At 41.0% G+C, this 20,911-nt stretch overlaps 1 protein-coding gene across 2 annotated transcripts in view; it reads left to right on the top strand.

The window, feature by feature from the left end:
* astn2 (astrotactin 2) overlaps positions 1-20,911 on the top strand; it is a 285,626-nt gene that overhangs the window by 122,146 nt on the left and 142,569 nt on the right. For both annotated transcript variants that reach the window (XM_075456540.1, XM_075456539.1), the window contains exons 6-7: positions 1,976-2,122; positions 6,674-6,841. In XM_075456540.1, the coding sequence (XP_075312655.1) occupies positions 1,976-2,122; positions 6,674-6,841 (315 nt within the window). The remainder of the gene's footprint in view (positions 1-1,975; positions 2,123-6,673; positions 6,842-20,911) is intronic.

The following is a 20,911-nucleotide window of genomic DNA, read 5'->3' as shown; positions in this document are numbered from 1 at the left end:
CCAACTCTGGACTGCCTTTATACTTTCCAGATAAACCCATATGGGTGGGGGGGGGGGAGTTTTATCAATAGAGATTTCTAAACCTCTATATGGACATTGAAAGGCTGAATGAGCAAATCCTGTGACTGTGATTTGAACCTTGTCTGCTCTAGTATGCAATCACAAGAAAACCGTTTCTTTTCTTATTTTCAAACTACTAAAATTGCAGGTCCTGGCTGGCCTAAACATAAGAGCTAGAGTAGCACCTTGTTCGTTACCGCCCAGGAAACAAAAACTCATTGAAGTCGATCTCTAATCACAGTTGAGGGATTTCTGATTTCTCAAAGCTCCCTGGTTTGTTGGTCTGTTTGAGAAAGAGAAACTCAAAATCCTAATTTTATTGGCTATTATAATCTAAAATGAAAGAAATATGTCTTAACGGGTTTCCTTAATTGCAATTGCATCTGATAAAAGCCTTGTGGGCAAAGGACTGGCAACTATGTCAAAGCCACAGCCACAGTCATGGACAGTCGTAAGAGTAACGGAGAAAGGAGGACATTTAAATCAGTTGTTGTTCACTTTCTTTTGGTCACACTTGTGACTGCCTAACAATCACTTCTAAGTTTGCTACATGCGAGTATGTTTCGGTGTATAGACTTATTGGTTTGTGCCCATGATGTTAAGTGTTTGCCACCGTGAGCGTACAATCTTTAGTCCACTCAGTAAGCTTTTACAGTAATTGAGGCACCCTTTCACAAGCCCACTGACACCACCCTGACCCCACAGGGATTAGCTGCTCTGCCGTTTTTGCTTTCGACAGCTGTTGTTTTTGTGATTTAGACTTAATGGATTCATCACCCTAACTTTGTCTCTCAGGTTTTCACCTTGAGCTTCATTTCACTACCTCCAAACTTCAGTCAAGGTTTCAGTTGACTCTGCTTGGCACTGTGAATACAGGAGGTTGTTGATTGAACCGCAGCACTTGTACTAGCAGACATTTATTCAATACATCTTAATTTTGCTTAATCGACTTGACTATTTGAACACTGAATCTGTATCTCGTAGCGCATCCAACATTATATTTCTGCTGTAGTAAGGAAAAAGTTTATTTTTTCAATTTATTTGGTTAGAGATAACAATATGAAATAAGTCAAACTTGCGGGATATTTGTTCAGAATATGCCTTGCTTTCACAAAGAGTCTAAGTGTATCAGTCAATTAATCAATGAGCAATTTCATACTTTATGAATTTGTGAGTTCTGCTGCACAGTACAGAGGAACAACAATTGTTCTGGCCTTATGATTGACTTGTACAAAACACATGCATAGTGCTGGGTGCACACTGGGCCTGGAATGTTGTAATGGTTCAATGGGACTAATTAGAAAAGGGAGGGGGTAACGGCAGAACATTTTAAAGTGGTTTAACAGAACAAATATATTTTCAACAGTTTCAGTAGCCGGCACCATCACTTTTCCTTCTTACATCCCTGCAAGCCTCCTTTTAACATGCTGACTTCTGTCCTATGATAAATATCAGTAGACAGAGGTTAAGCAGCTAATGTAATTCTCTGTGTCCTGGCTTGGAAATCAGAGCCCTGACAAAGGGAAAGTGCAACTAAAACAAATTATCTATCTATAACCTTTGTCAGTGGCAACAGATCATATATCACAGTGGCAAATGATTTTGGGCTTGTACAGAATCTGTGGTCATCGAAGGTATATGCTTTACATTTGCAGGTCAAACTTAAATTAGTATTAGATTCCTAAATCAGGGGTGTCATTAACTGCTTTTTTATAGAACTGATATACGCTTTGAGGCTGTACTTTGAACCAGACGCACAGTTCCAAAGTTGATGATTCTGTTTCCCTGCTCTGTTGTGTGCCTGAGTGTGTTATATTCTTGTCACCTGTTCAAGACTTAGATAAATGAATAAGAAAAAAAAAACAAAGAACGCATCAGTTACACCCTTTATCTTTCTTTCCCTCTCTACCTTCAGGCCACCCACACAGTCCTCTAAATAAGGTCACCCTGACGCTGATTACCATCAGCACATGTGTCATTGCCATTGTCTATGCTACGCAGGATTCCTGCCCCCTCACCGTCAAGGTTACCCTCCATGTGCCTGAGCATTTTGTTGCCGATGGTAAGTGCAACACACACATCACTGCTTGGTCGAACGTAAAACAAATTGCTTTTACCAAACCTTTTGATTTTACTCAATTAGCCTGTAGAATAACCACTTATGTCTATCAAAGTTTAAAGATTTTAGAACCCTTCGATTTCAAGCAATTTATTACCATCCCATAAAGCTGAAATACTATGTAGGCATTCGCTCTTCCAGCAGCCTAAATAGGATGAACTGTAGATATGACAGTGTATTCTTTTTCTCCCGCAATCCACTCACAGAACCCTTGAGCTCAGCTAGAAAGCTAACATTATGTCAGCAATGTTCAAAACCATTGATATAGTGTGAGGTTGGCAAACAGTAAATATGATTTGCACTTGTGCTCCATTACGATCTAGCTGTCAACATTGACATTTACTCTAGCAAATTAGAAGCAGCTGGATGTCGGCTGCACCCTGGAGCAGTGAGTGGGAAGTTAGGTGGGGTGGAGCAGTTCATGCAACTTGCGTGTGCTGTGATATTATGAGGATGAGGAACCCGACTGTCAACGCTTGGTGCTGAAAATGAGTTATTCAGGGTTTTTTTTTATTTTCCATTCAGTTGCAGTCGATGTCAATGATATAGGCTGAAATTTAAAAAAAAAGGGAATAGACACTTTCGCTGGTACACCTTTATGAGTATTTAATGGACACCCTGCAGCCAGTCTTGTCCATACACAGACTTTTCACCCAGATCATGGCTTTAATTTGCACAGTAATTTCGACTGTTTTTCACACTCATTGCTTTCGAGGTCAGGGCTCGTGACTGATGAAGTACTGTCGTTACACATCCATCCAACACAAAACTACATCATGTGCTGGAGCCAGAAGTAAAAAAAAAGAGCAAACTTCAGGACAATAATGCCCATGTGTATAAGGGGAAAAAAAGAAAAGAAAATGATTCACTGCCAGCACAAAGAACTTAGTGACATTTGCAGTCGTTCAGCTGATGAAGAGCCATGTGCTTGAAATTTTGATTTTGAAGTGGCTGTTGTTACTGTGCATTTCGTGTGACTTCATGCAGCAGACTAACAACCCTCTGTTTGCAGTAAACACCATGCCGGTGTTTTCTTTCAGCTATTGCGATAAAAGTATCATAACGTTTCTACCATCTCAATTGTGCCTTGGACCTTAAACAAACTGTCGATGGGACACGAATTAGATCTATGTTCTGAAGAAGACAGTCAAGTAGTTTTGATAATGATTTTAATTCTTCAGAAAAATGATATCCTCAAAAATACATTTAAAATGAATTTTAATTCACATCAATCAAATATGGTAAGTGTCCCACTGACTGTGTTACACATTGGTTGGCTATGAGAAAATTGTATATTGGTTTTTTCTGCGTTGGCACGAAACCACATGTAAGACCAAGTGAGGGAAGATTCAAAACTGGAACATGTGCAAAGTAAAGTAGGAGGGAGTGAAGAGTTATAGTAATCTATCTAATGATTGTCGTATCTCTAAAAGTCATGCATACACGTATCAGTTGATCAGAAGCTCTTGCCACTGGAGCTTCATCTCCACGCCATATACTTAGTATTACAGATTGCATACTGTTTGTCAGTCCAGGAATGATCACAGGTAGTTCTCACAAAATGTTTCTACCTCTACTCGCAGGCCAATTTTAAAACACATACCATCGTTTCGAGCAGAATGATTATTGACTCACTTTGGTAACTTCCTGACCTTTGCTCTAACACTGCCGATGAGACATATTCTGCGATAAGAATGGTTGTTTTCAGCCTCTCCTTTCTCCTGATATGTTCTCTGTTACCATCGGGGATTTCAAAAGTTTATTTTTCCTGTGTAAACCAACTTTTGTGCACAGGCAGGATGCAGGTAAGTAGACTCCTATGGCATGGCAGATCTGATGAAAGGCAACATAATCCAATAGTCGGCAACTGGCTGTCGTGAGAAACAACAACGGATAAACAAACGAAAGAGATCCACTCTGGCAGGCCACATATAAATAAAGTAAACTAAAGTTAGATGAGAAAAGGTACACACAGTTCATGAGCTGTCCTTTACAATCTGCATTTTTATATTGGAGACACAATGATAGGTGGCAGCTGTACAGACAGGTTATGAGGTCAGGCATCACTGTGGGAAGTAAACTGAGCAGCGGTGACTGGTAGACTTGACAGGAGATGATAAACACAAAAACTACACAGCAGTTTTTTTGTAAGTTGGAAACAAAAAAGAAAAAAAAGAGTGGATGCAGAGGATGGATAATAGCAGAAATGTTTGATCAACATAATGGTGTTCTCTGTGCACATGTGACATTATAAGTTTTAAGATGTGCACATTTGATTTTATTTTACAAATGAATCATTGAGTAAGTCTAATCACTCTAAGAAGAGTCTTATGTTATGTGACATTAAACTTGCAATGTGACGATTCTTATTGAGTATAGTAAATGCATAGTTTGTGCACTTCTAGAAGAAAACATCTGTTCTATTTTATTATGTTTTCTCATGTGTCTCATTTGACATTAGAAAACATTGTTAACTTAACAGAAATAAGGCATTAAAGTGTGCATTGGAGCATAGCACATAATACATGGAACACATAATAATATACTGTGTGTTGAATAATGATACAGTAAAGAGAATGTCAGTAAGTCAATGTAATTCCCCGCCCCCATCAGGCCTATGGTGCATTTGCTTGAAAAACAATGCAAAATTGTTTAATTTCCCTTTAGCCTTGGCACAGATGTGCGATGCTTTCATTGTTTTCCAAAGAACTGAAAAGTGATTCATCTCATAGAATAACGTTCCCATTCTTCTGCACTCAACGGAAAATGTACCCAGCAAAATGAACGATGCCCCTACCGCTCAAGTGGGGTTTCTTTACAGGTCTAAGAGAATACAGCCCATAATCTAACAATTGCCTCCTCGCTGTGTGAGCTTAAGGCATTATATTTATCCTTTCTCTCAGCAGGTCTGTTCACTCAACTGCCTTGCTGCAAGAAATGGGCCTCGTTACGCTCACCTTTGCTATTCTTGACATTGAAGATGCTTTTAAAGATCTGTTCTTAAGAGTTGTGTGTGTTCAGCCTTGTGGCACTTTAGTTGGTGCTGCCTGCTCCATTTTCATGAACATGAGCATCAATGCCCCTTATTTCTATGACAGTTTGCTACATTTATTGTTCAGTATTTTCTCTTTTCCTGGTGGGCATTACACATTTAGGAATGTTTATGACTGCAAGAAAAATAGACATTTTGTGTTCGACATCTATGTTCGAGATGCCTTCATCAACTTAGATCTCATATTTCATCGCAACTGCTTATGTCAGAAGAACAAATGGTGTTTGTGTATCTCAACACCCACTTATCAGGCATTAACATATGTGGGCATGTTACTGCCTTTATCAAAGAGCGTCCTCAGTTTTGAGAGCAGGATTCCTTGTTTTCATGTTCGCGTGTTACACTGCTATCCTAAGAGATGTTTTCAACTAAAAAAATGTCGTCTCCGCTGGGTTTTTACTACATTATAATATCAGTGTTCATGGATCAGCCACGACATTAGAAGCACCCTTCATTCCCCATTTTGCTCCCAAAACAACTCCGCCTTGAGTGGGTATGGACTCCCGGTGGTGTCTGGCGGCTCATTTCAGTCTCGAGAGTAGCATGGTGGGACATCTGTGGGTTTGGTCTGATGCATCCCACAGATGTTTCATCAGATTGGGATCTGAGGAATTCGGGGATTGAGTCAATGCTTCTGGCTCTTTGTTGTGTTCCACAAGCTGTTCCTCAGCAATTTATGCAGTGTGGTGAAGTGCTTTGTCCTTCTGGGAGAAGAAGCTGCTGTCGAGGATTGCCGTTGGTGTGGACGGGTGTGCTTTGTCGATTTTGTCAGTAAGCAGAGGGTAGTTTGTTTGCAAAGTGACATACACATGAATGCAAGGACCCAAGGTTTCCCAGAAGCATATCGCATTTTAACGGGGTGATCAATGTTATTCACTTCACCTGCCAGTGGTTTTAATGTTGCAACTGATTGGCATACTCTTATTGTGAATGTTTCATTCTCCATGACCCAGCAATATACTCTCAATAAAGCCGTAGAAGACTCTTTGTGTTAACCAGTGGGCTGAGGCACTCTTCGCTGCTCCCTCTGGAACTGAAACTCATTGGCATCAATTAGGGATCGTCTTGTTCAGTGATCAGAGTTTAATGATTGGTCTGATAGCAGCAAGAAAGAAAGGTAAGTCAGCATCGGGGAGCATAGTGCTTACTGATTGACTCGTGAAACCCTTTTATCCCATCCACAGCAATTACCAAGGAAATCCCATCAATACACACATTATAGGTCTTAATTTTCTCATTTAAATTCAGTCGGGTTAGTGTGGGGGATAAAATTACAGTGAAAACAAAATAATTAGTTACTTCCTCAATTGATTTTTCTGAACAGGGAAAAGCGCTCTTAATATACCAAACAATCAAGCCCTTCCTACCTTTTTATTGTTTGTTTTTGTGAATATTTCCATACAAGCAATGTGATTTTTGTCTTCTGTTTTCTCTCTTTTCAGGAAGTAGTTTTGTGGTGAGCATGGGCAGCTTCCTAGATGTCTCTAATTGGTTAAATCCAGCCAAGCTTACGCTCTACTATCAGACCAATTCATCAACACAGTGGATCAGAGACTACTGCGGCCAGAGGACCATTGAGCCCTGTGAACAGATTTGTAACCAGGACACAGGTTGGTGCATGAAAACGTATGCAGACACTGTAGTCATTAAGGGTTTATTTAACAGATTCAGTCCTTTGTGGTAGAGTAGAGGTTGCCATTATTCCCTATATTTGCCTATATTTGTCTGATAACTTGTAGTAATTCAAGAGGGGCAGGAGCAAGTTCAAACCTTGAACATTGTGGTTTGACTGGTCAGCGCAACACCTGATACATCTAATTAGAACCACAAAGAGTAAAGTCCACGATGTGGTCCCATTGGTTCCATCGAGCAGACACCTCTAACAGGAAGTGGGATGGTTAGCAGCAAAATGTGAAATGGCCAGGACGAGAATGAGCACCCCAAAATATGAGGCCATGATCCCTGTCAGGAAATGTTGGACAACCGTTTCTGCCTCAAGTGGAGGCGTTAAATCTTTTAGGTAGAAATGGGAAGGAGATCAACTGGCTGATTGGGGTACCATCTGCAGTTATTTGGACATCATAAGAGTCTGTCAAGGTAAAGAGAGAGCTGTCGATTAACCATTCAGTCTATGTTCCAGCCCTCATCTATGCTCAGCAGCTGTGGGTAACGACCGAAAGAATGAGATACAAGTGGCCAAAACGAGCTTTCTCCGAAGGGTGCCTGGGCTTATTACCCTTAGGGAATGGATGAGCTGCTCAGTTATCCAGGACAGGCTCAGAGTAGAGTCACCACGCTGCTGGTTAGGGCACGAACTCAGGAGGCCTTCGGGATACCTCCCAGGTGACCCTAACTTTGAAAAAGAAGAGCGGGGAAAATGGGGTCTGTGAATCTTTGCTCAGACTGTTGCCCACATGACCTGGTCCCTGGGAGTGGCGGAAAATGGATGGATAGATGAGAACGTGAGCATAATACAACTAATATCAGTTGTCAAAAACCTTTGCTGTGTTTGTATCTGAACATAACTAATACAAATGCAAAATCATGGCATTGGTCTAACTAGAAAAATTATGGACTAGTTAAAGAAAATAGTTCAAAAGCTTATTCATCATCTGGATATTATCTATGTTGTGGTAATTACAAGGACACCCATACCCAGAATCGGGACTCTGGAAGGGTGACATATTTTTTTTAATTTTTTTTTTGCCACAGGGTTAAATATGGTTTTCAGTGTTTCTGATCTATGAAAAACGTCTTTGTAGAAGAATGATATAAGAGATTCCTATCATGCACATCCATTAAAATGTCGTCAGTGAAGGTTAAAGTAGTCCACAGATGGTGATATTGAATCTGTGATTGTCATGCATTACTGAAAAGCATTAATCCTAATAGGTGTTAAAACATTTTGTGTAATCACTGTCATTCTGTCAGCGGTGGCTTCTGTACACACGTGGCACTGCTCCAGTCTGAAAGGTTTATTCAAAGTCACTATTATTAATGGCTTCATTATATCTGACATATGCAAATAAATCAGTTACTGACTGAGTATATTGATATTGATCACGCAAAGATAATATATAGCAAACAACTGCACTTTTTTATCTACTTATTTATTTTTCATTTAATGCACAGTAAGCGTAACTTTTCTCATCCGTGACATTCTTCCTCTATCTGGAAAGAAGGACAGGGTCAGGGTATCCATGAGTGACTGGCCACACTATAATCCAGCAGCCAATAAGGGGGGGTAATAAACATGGTGCTATGTTTGATAGAGGCAGACTATACAGTTATCATGCCTGTTGTATTGTAGTAGGCTGTGACTGTTGAGAGCAACAGATTCCAAAATAGGTATTATGAAACGAAAGCCTAGTAATATAACCGCACTCTTTCCTATGTGTTAATATGTTTTCTGGTTTGTTGCTCAGCGGGAAGCTGCGCTTCCTCATTTATTTCTTTTTACACAGCATCCTGGAGGACATATTTGAATTTCATATGTTAATGTGACTCATTTGGCTTCCATCAACACTGTTTTAGTTTCTCTCGTTTTTTCACACAACGTTCTCAGTGCGATCGGCACATCTCTCAATGCTTTATTCTGTTTGCTTGGTTAGTAGAACCGCCGTGTTTGGTCGTAGCAGCAGTCACACTAGAGGATGATGTTGAACATGAGATATGTCATACCTGTTTCATACCACGATTCTTTCACGTTTGGTACCCTTGAATGCGAAATAGCTGAAAATCAGACATTTTCTATGGTGCCTTAAAGAGAGACAAAGCAGGATGGCAGGCAGTGGAACAAACAGTTATGAGCCAAGGGAAATGTTCTGAAACTTAAAAACACTTTTCTTTACATCTGTAATTCGTACAGTTGCCTTTCACACATATCATTATATTACGAAGATGACGTACCTGAGGAGAAAAGTCATTTTCTGTGGAATTTTAAAGCAAGACATTTGACCAGTGGTATGGAAGCATGTAATGAACTAAATGATATGTTTGCATTGCTGTAAAAATCACAAATGGGCTTTAAGCATTAATTTGACATAGACATTTTTTTTCATTGTTCAGTTTAAAAAATGGGAAATGTAAGTAATGTGTATTCAGTAGTCCAGATGAGCACTATTGTCTATTGTTTTCTTAAGTAAAAGTAACAGTCCTCTGTAGTTTCTTCATCAGAGCTCAGCACGCCGACCAGACCCTGACATTCACACTGTGTAAGCAAAAGCTCTCTGTGTCTTCTGCCCCACCTCAGTAAATAATCACCAGCTGCAGTATGTACACATACAGTTTTATGCCTAGTGACATTAAAACCCAACAAAAGCTGAGCATGCAGCTTGATGATATTTATCTTACCTTTGGAGATGTAACTCCCTTGTGTTTTTCTGTGCCCAACTGGATAAAGTATAAGCTCATTAAAATGGATTACATCTGTAATGTTTTTGAAATTTATGTAACCCCAGTCAAGGACACGTTGAGGGCTGATGCATAATGTATTAAAGGTCCAGTCTTTATATATGAAGGTGGCAAAGATGGACTTGGCACGCATGTGTTTGTGGATTGTGGATGAATATGGACATGAGTTCATATGCCTGCCGTTCATCAGTCCCCACACGTTCCTGCAATGCAAGATCATTAAAGGTTGTAATTCAATTCGAGAGTCATTTATTCAGACCCCACTACATTAAACATCGTCACATTATTATTGCTGCTGTCAAGCTCTGACGTCTTGCCTCTGTCCATTTATTTCTTTTTTTCATCTGTCCTTTTCGTCAGCAAGAATATTTAATTAGTAATTGGCCTCAAGTATGCAATTTCTCCTCAATGCATTGAAGTCGATCCGGCTGACAAATTAAAGGTGCTTTTCTATTTAACAATGTGACTGTCCTCCAGTGGGCCTTATAGCGCACTCATACAGTCATTTATTGCACTTTCAACTAAGGGGTTAATGTCATGAATGCTTCTAGCCTAAATCATGGGAGTCTGCGTTGATTCTTTTTAAATGTAGAAAACACACAGTTACAAAAGTGTAACTGTCTGGCAAAAGATGTAATTGTCCAGTTATACATTTAGTGCAAGGATAGAGACATGTTTAGTATTGTGTTACATCACCCGTCCTTTAAATTACACGTTTTAATTGTTTGGTAACAGAGTACGCTAATTATTGCATTTTTTGTAAGAGGACCTGGTGTCCACTCTCGCAGAAAATATCAGCTGCTCAACAGACTGCGGTCTTTGTCTGTGGATCTCCTCTTCATGAAGTGCCATACATTTTCAATGACCGACAGCCACTCTCGCTGTAATAAGTCATGCAGAAGGAAGTCTGGCCTTGTCCTACTGAAATAATCATACCTCCAAAGAACACACATCCCTTTTATGGTAGCATATGTTCATCCAAAATTCCAATGGGCCCCTGCATCAATAGTATCTGCATGCATGAGCAACTCATTAATCCGATGGACCCGATGCAGACTTCTGCACCTTTCACGGACAGCAGCCTGGACGGTCTTCCTTTTATTCGGTATGTAAAACTTGATTTTCCGTTCCCAAAAGCAGCCGAAACTTGGATTCTTTTGATCACTGAACACATGCTCACAACATGGTCTTTCTATCCATGCGAGTTGAGGTTGTGCCGAAAGACGTTGCTGTAGATGCAGACAGAACTAAGTTCTTTGCATTTTTGCAATAAGGATTTTTCTTCTTTTTTTTTTTTTTTTTTTTAGCTTTTCTTGGTGGAGTTTGGCATAAAGTGGTGAGACGTGACCCGTTCTTGCTTGGAGAGATTAAACCTTAAGTGGATGCTGCATTTGCACCCAATCCTGACACCATTAATAGCTACCAGTTTCTTTGTTGGTTATGCAATCTTCAAGAATGTTGCTCGTATCTTCTTTTCAGTCTCTCTTTGCTTTTATTTAAACTTTTATGGTTCTGGCATCAAATACTTGATCTATTTACATGTGCTTAATACAACAGAGTTGGTTAATGAGGACACCGAAAGCCATTTCCTTTTTTCTTTTGCCTGTTAAATAAAGATCCAAACAAAGCTTAAAGTTGTTGTTGCGCTTCGGAAAACCTCACAGCTTTCCTGGAAGTGGAATGTGTATACAAGCACATATGCAGTAGTTTACACTAATAGCGTCTACATTTGGAAGTGAAATATCGCTGCTGCCAAACTCAGCCTTTAAAACGAATTGTTGTTTTATCAAAGGGTTTCTATTGTCAGCTCAACACTCTTTACCCTCTGCTGCACATAATACGCCAAACCTGTGTTTCAACATTTGAACTGGTCAAGTCCATCAGTTTTCTAACAGATCCACAAAGCGCACCTGCAAACACGCTTTTTTTCCAGGCTATGAAACCACGAGCAGCATCCGTTTCAGCAGTCTCACAGCAGCTCCATCATGTGGCCCCATCCTTCTTCAGTGTCACACTGGTTGACTGTCACTGTTGACTACCTGTCAGTGTATCACTGTGACTGGATAATCAATCATCTCTGCCTTCACCTTCACTCTATGACTCAACTGTGACCATGGAGGTCGATATGTAGGCATGATGGAACTGTTTCTGCTGTCCGCCTGCACTCTGCCTGACTATAATTGGACAAGTGGTGATGCAACAGCTGATCATATTGTCACAATGCAAAGAAACTTTCACTCTGAATAGTTGACAACGCAACTGATGTCTTGACAGCAAAACAGATTATTTTTTTTAGGATTTAGAATATTCTCTAACAATTAAAGCTATCGTGCGAGTATGATGACTCGAGGTAACGACTTACGATCAGTTCTTTATGAAATTCTCCATCACTTGATTCCATTACATATAAACATAGACCCACAAGCAATAGATGGTTCTCCTGAAATGGCTTGTGTATGCAGAATGTACATTGCTGCTTTAGCTTGCCACGTACACACACACACACACACACACACATATGCTCCTTGGAGAAAACACTGGTATATTGAATCTGGCCAATGTCTTTGGGTAGAATGGCTTTCTCTACCTGGAAATGTTATTACAAGCGCAAACAGGCATCAGACTGACAATAACTCTTTTTTTTTTTTTTTTTTGTGCCAAACTATGAACCTTGAAATGTGAAAATCATCCACGCAGCCCGAATGAGATACTAGAAATCATGACACACACCATTTCTGGGATGATGTAAAACTGGAGGACGAGAGATGCTTTGTGCTCTCAAGTGATTGCCACTGTTTTACTTCCTTTGCTCTTGATTGAGAAAAATACCTGACATGTGAGACTTCCGAGGTGGAGAACGACAGGCGACAGTGACACATTTTACGGGGGATGTTATAATAGTATTTGCGCAGGAAGTCACTACTCCCATCTACTCCCATGTACAGCGTCAGGTTGTGTGTCTGTTCAGACACTTAGTCGGACACTGTGAGGACAATTAGATGATGAATTGTAATTGAATGCATTTGCAATCTCAGATGATTAGCTCTTAATTGGGCTTACAACATGTTCTGATTAGTCAGCCAAACCTTTTTTGGCATCACAGAGTTAACCTGCCTTATCCAAGCCCTCTGGGCAAAGACATACTGTAAAAAAAAAACACATACGGTTTGCACTAGCTGCCTGCATTAAGTAAGTCTTCTACTCAATAAGATTCCTTATTGTTATTCTTTAGCAAATATAGCCAAAAAGGTGCAGTTTAATAAAGGTATTTGTCACTGTCGAGAGTGTTATAATAAAGTTGATTATCATTGACTTCATTGATATGGTCAGTGCCTCTTTATATTCTCAAGATAATTTTAGCCAAGTGCGTACCATAAATGTAAAATGAGTGCAGTTGCCATGGTGCATTATCGGCTCAGTGACATTCAAATTTAATGACTACACAATCACAATTCCCCTTCACCCTTTATGTGTTTTAACTGCTGGATTTCGTTTTTTTTTTAATTTATTTATTTATTTTTTTTTTTCCCCAAAAGGTGTTTCTTTATTCCTGAATACTGCGCAACTCCTCCCTGTCACACTTATTTATTGCATATTCAAAGTGATAACGCTTTACAAAGAATGCAAACCCTTTCCCTTCTCTGCCACAATGTTCCTTTTAATATGCCCGAGCAGTATCTGCATTTTTTTTTTTTTTTGCCTGCAAGCCGTGTAAAGGTTAATTCAGCAGCCTGTGTAATCAACCAGACGTATCTCTTCCCGTTAATTGCTTGATCCTCCCTTAAACGCATTTGCAGAAAGGAAGGAGGCACACTCCGCTGATTACTTGCAAAGGTGTGTCTCAGATTACAGGAAGAGTGTGCTTCCAGGCTGGAGCACCTCATTTTAAGCAAGCTGGAAAATATTTAGTAAACAGGTTCCCCTACACACTCACAGCCCACACGTATAGCTGTGAAAACATTTTCCTGTTATGACACTTCAGCTAGACTGCTGTGTTTTATTATCCACGCTTCATTATACCGTTGTACTTTTAGTCCATAAAGACTTCTCACCTCTAAGTATCATGTCTGTTTGGAATCAACAAAGGGCGACTTTTCTGACATGAGAAAAGGTGGATGGAGGCAATGTGCCACTGTAAATGAAAAAACAAAAATAACTGGATATATTTTTGCAGAAATGTGTTCTGTTATTAATATCGGCATAAATTATGTAAAAGTAAACATTTTTCTTAAATGATACGTTGACCTTTGGACACTACAGCAGCATCGAAGGAGCCAAGATGAGACGAGAAAAACAGCGACGGAGATGAAGAAGTGGAAAAGTTTGCCTTCTGCTTCTCATCAAATTTAGAGCTTCCAGCCACATGTTCATCTCGTTCCTCTTAAAGTCTTTCAAGCCATCAGTCTTTTTCTTCCAAGCAAAACAAGTGCAGACACAAATACACACTTGCTTCTTGTTCGCTGTCCTCAATTTTATCCAAATGAGATCGGCTTCGTTGCTGCCACAGCGAGAATACTGTTGTAAAAACAGATCAGAAAGATTCAGACCGTGAAATAAAATCCCCTTAGATACTTCTTTAAATATGAGAGAGGTGCACATTTAATGCACTGCTGTTTTATACATATTTCCCACATGCTACATCAGTTCGGGGTAGTTTGGCTCGATAATTGTTGAAGTAAACAACCTTTTTTACCTGTGGCTGGTGGGGATTTTTTTTTTTTCCTTCTTACTTTTATGTTCTCAGGATGTTTATATTATTAGTAAAGCACAGGGTAGAAGACGACTCCCAGTCTACGGAGGAATAGTCCAACATAATAATGATCCAAAGCACACGGCCAAAATCCAACTCTAAAGAAGAAAAAAAAAAAAGGGTTAGGATTTTGACCCGGCCAAGTTTGGCATTGGATTAGAGGTATAATGAAACAACTTTTGTTCAATGCTTGTTATTTTAGTGAGAAATGTCAAACAGCTAAATCCTTCCAAAGTAAAGAGCTGCTGAACAACCATCGCTGAACGGTGACGGAACAAGACATTTTTCAAAATCTGGGATCATCCCTGTCAAGGATGATAGTCATCAAAAATATAGGTGCAGCTACGAGGCATGAAATGAGTGCCTTGCAAATGTAGGACATATATCACTGCCTCTTGATTCTAGACTTGTCTTGTTAGCAGTTTATTCGTCAAAGAAAGTCAAGTAGATAAGGTACTGATTAGCTTGCTGTTTTCTTTGTTTGAAGAAGCTCGTGGACAGAAACTGTGACCACGCCCAGTCACGTGTTTCTCTCTGAGCCAAACTCAACTTGACTTTAATTTTTAGGAGCAGGCATCTTTGTCAGTACTCCTGCCTGTCCCACTCTCCCTTTTCTCATCTCCAATTAATCTTACATGTTGCCTGACATTGTGTATTGTGAGCAAAAGCTTGCGAAGTAAATATTTCAGTCTACATGTATTAGGGAAAAACAGAAAGTCAGTTGGGATACTGCTTTAAACCAGACTGCTAAACGCCTATTGATAGAAACAATCTGCAGCAAAATATTCAATGAAAATGAAATAAAAATGACTTTACTACCTCACTGTGTGACTGCTAACAAGTGAAGAGACTATGCAAGTGTGCAAGATTAATTTTACTAAGCACCACTTCTGGCAGGCAAGAGGAATTAAGCAGAACTACCATAGGTGAAATGTATTTGTAAAGAGTAGCAGGGAGAAATGATATCGTGTATGTGTATGTTTTGCAACATGAACATGATACATGTGTGTGTGCCTTGTGGTACTTTGCTAAAATATTGCTATGCATGTTTATGATCAGCGAGCAGGAGGGATCTTTATTGTATCAGATAAAAAGACTGTTTGTTGTTGCTCACGAACAGTGTTGTCCTGCTGATGAAAAAGATGTCGGGTTACGTATATTGGCCACTGTTGTTACTTTTTGCCCCTGTTTGTAATATATAGACAGAAAGAAATCATTTCTCACAATAAATCCAACCACCCTGTGAAGCTGCTGCATTTGCAAGATTAAGATCACAAGAGAATCAATCTTGCCAGGCTCCAAGTTATCCATTTAAGGCTGAAACAAGACAAATGGACTAATTAGCCGTCTATACTGGTAGCTATGGGTGAGTTTTAGGTGTGACGACCATCCGTTCCAACCATTTACATGCTAAATATATATTTTTTTTAGAAGTGCCTGCTGTTTTCCAAACAGTTTCCACAGAGCATTTTCTAGATTGTTCTGTGAAATAAACCATCTGCCCTGTCAGGTTAGCTTTAGATATCCTGCTGTCTCTATGTTCATCACTCATCTTTTATTTGAGATGGCTCTTGAAATTTGGCTCATCGTGTGCCTGCAATAACATTTTAGAACAGGGCCCTTTTATAGAGCTGCTGCTCTTCATTCCAAACGGATGTTTGAAATGGCCTCTAGGAAATTAAAAGAAATTAACAGTTAAGTAAATGTCTGTTTTAACTCCTTCGTCTGTTGGTCAGTCTTTATCCTATAAACCCACCGTGGTAATTATTGAATTATTAAAAGCGATAAAATGGGAATTCTTCCTGAATTGTGCCTCCATATAAGCCAACTAAAGCAGCCAGCTGCATAGCTATTAATGACTTGAGGTCCCACCATGGCTTTCATCCATTACACAGACAATCTCCTCTTTTTACATGCCATGACAGCTGTAGGTAGGGAGTGGCGACCTATTCTTTCATACCGTCCATTCATTCGCCCATCCATTACACGTGGACACAAAGATGAAGAGAGCAATGTTCACACTTGACACTCTCTTCATCTGTCATGGCTGAAACTGTGTTCCATCTGAATCAGTTTGATTGGCGAAACATGAGCACGTGTGTCCCTGTGTAACAAATTTGCCTCCAGGGCCTTTACAGTCTGCAGAGCAAACGGTATCATCTATCCTTAGATTTTAACTCCTATTCATTGAGAATGGAATCATGGATGGAAAGTGCTACTTGGTGAAGGCATACATTCTTAAGGCAGCATTTCTAGTTGAGGTCACAGTACATGACAGTACAAAGCAATTCTTACTTTATATATTTATCACATTTCAAGTCATAGAATCCGCAGACATTTTATTATTCATTGATCACAAATGTGCCCTTTTTTTCAAAAGTTGGCACAGCTTCAATGTCTGCAACATTACTTGGTCAAAACACCACCATGAATTTAAACATCTCCTTATATCAGCCAGTTGAAGTTTAGTTAAATATAGCTGGAGATGGAGATGGAGATGAGGAGGCTTGATGTTTCTACTCTGGATTGTGACAGAAATCCACTGTAAATCTCAGCCACCCACTGATTGATTTTTTTTTTTTTAAACTTTGGGAGCTCCAAACAGAGTGTCAGGATTATTTTCTTTTTTTTTCTTTTTTTGCATGCTTTTACATGTTGACTTGACTGAGATTTCAGGCACCCAAATATGTGCTTATAAGCACTAAAGAGGGGATTTTTCATAATATGTCCCCCTTGAGGGTGTACTTTGACAATGCTGTTCATTAATTAAAATTCTTAAAAAATAATGTCTGGCTTTCAACCAAATGACTAGCTGGAGGTAACGGCACTACTAAACGGCTGACCTAGGTCCTTTCTACCAGTACAAAGTCCATGTGCTGCCAGCTGTTTGTTGTGCAGAGAAAGCTGTCCAGCTAACTGCGGAGAGCATAGATTTCGTATCAAGTCGCAAACCGTCAAGGATGTAAATGCCTTAGTAAGGATAATGAAAGACTTGTAGTCTGGCTGTAAATAGAATCTATGATTCAAGTTTGTGGCAGTGTGTGTGTGAATCCAATCAGATCTATGCGTTTGTATTCTGACTCAATAGAGACTGAATTACAAACATGAATGCAGGCAAAAGTTAAGTAGTGAAAGCTTATATGATCAAGGTGTTTTGAGGAATGGCATTCAAACATTCTACAGTGGTGCAACTGCTTTTGCTCAGGAGAAATATTTCTTTCTTTGTGTCATTTCTTTTTTTCAAAATTACTTTAATATTTTTCTACATTGGTTTGGATGTTATGCTGCTGGAATGATTTCCGAAGGTAACTCAGCCACTTTTTGCATCTTTTGTGCAACCATGTCAACAGAAAAGTTGTTTCAAGATTCAAAAAGCTTTATTTATCCCGAGGGAAATTGCTGTGTATTAGTTAAAGTACAAGAGGGAAAGTACTGAAGTAAAATTAAAATGAAATGAAATGAAAATAAAATAAGATAAAGCTAACATAAAATAAGATAAGTAACTGAATACAATATGTGCAATGTGCAAATTAGGAGCCTCAATAAAAAAAACAATATATACAAACAAAGTGATCTTGAGAAAGTGTCATTGCATAAAGTGGTATTGGGTAAAGTGACATTTGGCCTCAGGATGCAGTGTTTCCACTGAACCTCTCTCGACCCGAGGTAGATCAGTTAAACAGTCTGATGACCACAGGCAGAAAGTACTTCCTCTGGCATTTAGTCTTGCACAGGGGTGGAATGAGTCTGTTGCTGAAGGTGCCCCTGCGCGAGGTTAGCACCTGCTGGAGAGGGTGAGTGTTGTTGTCCAGGATACTATGCAGTTTACACAGCATCCTCCTCTCAGACACCACCAACAAAGGGTCAAGCTGGACCCCCAGGACGGAGCCAGCCTTCCTGATGATCTTGTTGATCTTGTTGGCGTCTGCTACCCTCAGCCTGCTGCCCCAGCACACCAAACCAAAGAAGATGGCACTGGCTACCACCAACTGGTCCTCAGCATCATGTTACATACATCTAAAGACCGGAGCCTCCTCAGGAAATAGAGCCGGCTCTGACCCGTCCTGTAAACAGCCTCCATGTTCTTGGCCCAGTTCAGTTTATTGTCCAGGTGTACACCAAGGTATTTGTAATCCTGGACCACTTCCACAGTCTCACCATTGATGGAAATGGGTGTGGATGTAGCTTATTGAGCTTTTCAAAGCCCAAGTAAGGCCTGGAATAGTTTAGTTGGACGCTGGCGTGAATGTCGCCGCTTCTCATGCCCAGCTTTTCCACTCTTTACTATCCACTTGACACTTTCCGCGAGTCTAATCTGACATTTTCGCATACTTCTTGAGTACGATTTTAATTGCTCTGCGCGACCAGTGGTGATCAAGCACTACCAACGTTACCTGGATTAATTCAGTTGGCTACTACGGAACAAACTGGAATCTTACCGTTGGACTGGCTACCCTGGCACCACCGGCGGCAGATCCTAGTTTCTCTGACCAACATCGCTGTGGCTTTCTGGGCCTTCCATCGACAGTGCCGTCGCTGTATCCAGGTGGGACTGCCACTCGGTATCGCCCTGCAGTGCAACTAATGGCTTAGCGCCTAGCCAAGCTAGCCAAGCTAGGTGCGCACCCGGCATGGCTCTCAGATACTCCGCAACAGAACTGATGAATCTCTGCTCCTCCACCCTGCCGAGCTGCCTAGATGTCTTAAAGTCTCTCCACATCCTGCGTCGTCCCAGATATGTCCACAGAGTCTCCCGACATAAGTTTGTGCATATGAATACAACTCCGACTGTCTCTACAGTCCGATGCCATACTTCCTTGTCGCGACGCCATCAAAACAAACGTCACGCAGAGCTTGGCAACCTGCGTCCCCTGGCTTGTGCTCTCATACCTGGTCCTTCTGATAGGTCCACCATAAAGACGGCAAACTTTATGCTCCTTAATACTCGCTCATTAAACAACAAGGCAGAATTAATCCATGACATAATCACTGACAGAAATCTCCAATTCATGTGTCTGACCGAGACATGGCAAAATCAGCAGGATTTTTTCTCTCTCAATCTGGCCACTCCCCCAGGCTATGTATACATCCAAAAGCCTCGCTCCGCGGGTCGTGGTGGTGGGCTGGCTGTCATTTACAACTCAGACATTATGGTCAAAGAACTCCCCATAAACTCCAGCACCTTCGAATGCGTGCACTTTGTGATGACAGGGGCTGCACAGCTACAGGTTGTACTTGTGTACCGCCCTCCCAAAGCCAACAGTGGGTTTCTCTCCGAGTTCTCTGAGTTACTCACCACTGTCTGCCCCATGTCCCCATCCACCATCATTTTGGGTGATTTTAATATTCATGTGGACTCACATAGCTGCCCTTTTGCAACAGATTTCTTATCCATCCTTGAGTGTTTAAACATCACACAGCATGTACATGGTCCCACACGACTTAGTGTGCTCTACTTGCATAATTCCCCTCAATCTCCAGTGCCTGGACCTAGCTGTCTCAGATCACCATGCCATCCTCTTTTCTGTACCTGAGCCTCCACCCAGACTGCGTGTGAATCGAACAATCACGTTCAGAAATATCAAGCGCTTATCCACACCTGCACTGTCGAGCATGTTGGCACTACATCTTGCCTCCCACCCCTTCAGCCACACTGTGGATGCCCTAACCGAGCACTACAACACAGCTCTCTCTCGCAGTCTGGATGCTGTAGCCCCCCTGAAGACTCGGTCTGTCACTTTCAGCCAGCCTGCACCTTGGTTCACTCCTGAGCTCCGCCTCCTGAAGGCAGCTGGGCGTCGGCTTGAAAGACTGTACAAAAAATCTGGACTAGTTGTACATCAAGAGGCTTACAAAGACCATGTGGGGAACTACAAAGAGGCTCTCTCCAGGGCAAACCCTCTGTATTACTCCACTCTCATCAGTAAACATCAGAATCAACCAAAGCAGCTTTTCTCCACTATAAACCGCCTCCTCCGCCCTCCAGATCCACCCCAACCATCGGACGCCGCTGAACTCTGCGGCAAGTTCCAAACTTTCTTTCAGCAGAAAGTGGACGACATTCACCTGCAGCTCCGTCAGACAGGCGCTCCATGTCCACCTGCCTTTCACCTGGAGGACTGCAACTCAACCTCTTCTGCCCAGCCACATCAGTGCTCCCTCTCCTCATTTTCACCACTCAGTAACAACCAGGTCATGGACTTTGTGTCAAAAGCTAAAACCACCTCTAGCAAACTGGACCCCATGCCCACGGCACTGGTAAAGGCCTGCCTACCCACGCTTTGCCCTACCATGACTGACATCATTAATACCTCCCTTACATCTGGTGTGGTGCCCTCCAGTTTTAAAACGGCTGTGGTCATTCCCACCCTCAAAAAACCCAGCCTGGACCCTGATGACCCTGGAAATTACCGCCCTATCTCCAACCTACCCTTCCTCAGCAAGATTCTGGAAAGAGCAGTGGCTGCCCAACTACAAGACCACATGTCCCACCATGAACTCTATGAACCCCTCCAAT

The sequence above is a fragment of the Odontesthes bonariensis genome, chromosome 22, assembly GCF_027942865.1.
Source record: "Odontesthes bonariensis isolate fOdoBon6 chromosome 22, fOdoBon6.hap1, whole genome shotgun sequence".
In the NCBI taxonomy this organism is placed as follows: domain Eukaryota; kingdom Metazoa; phylum Chordata; class Actinopteri; order Atheriniformes; family Atherinopsidae; genus Odontesthes; species Odontesthes bonariensis.
Note: the sequence above shows the minus strand (reverse complement) of the source record. Positions and strands in the feature narration are given on the sequence as shown.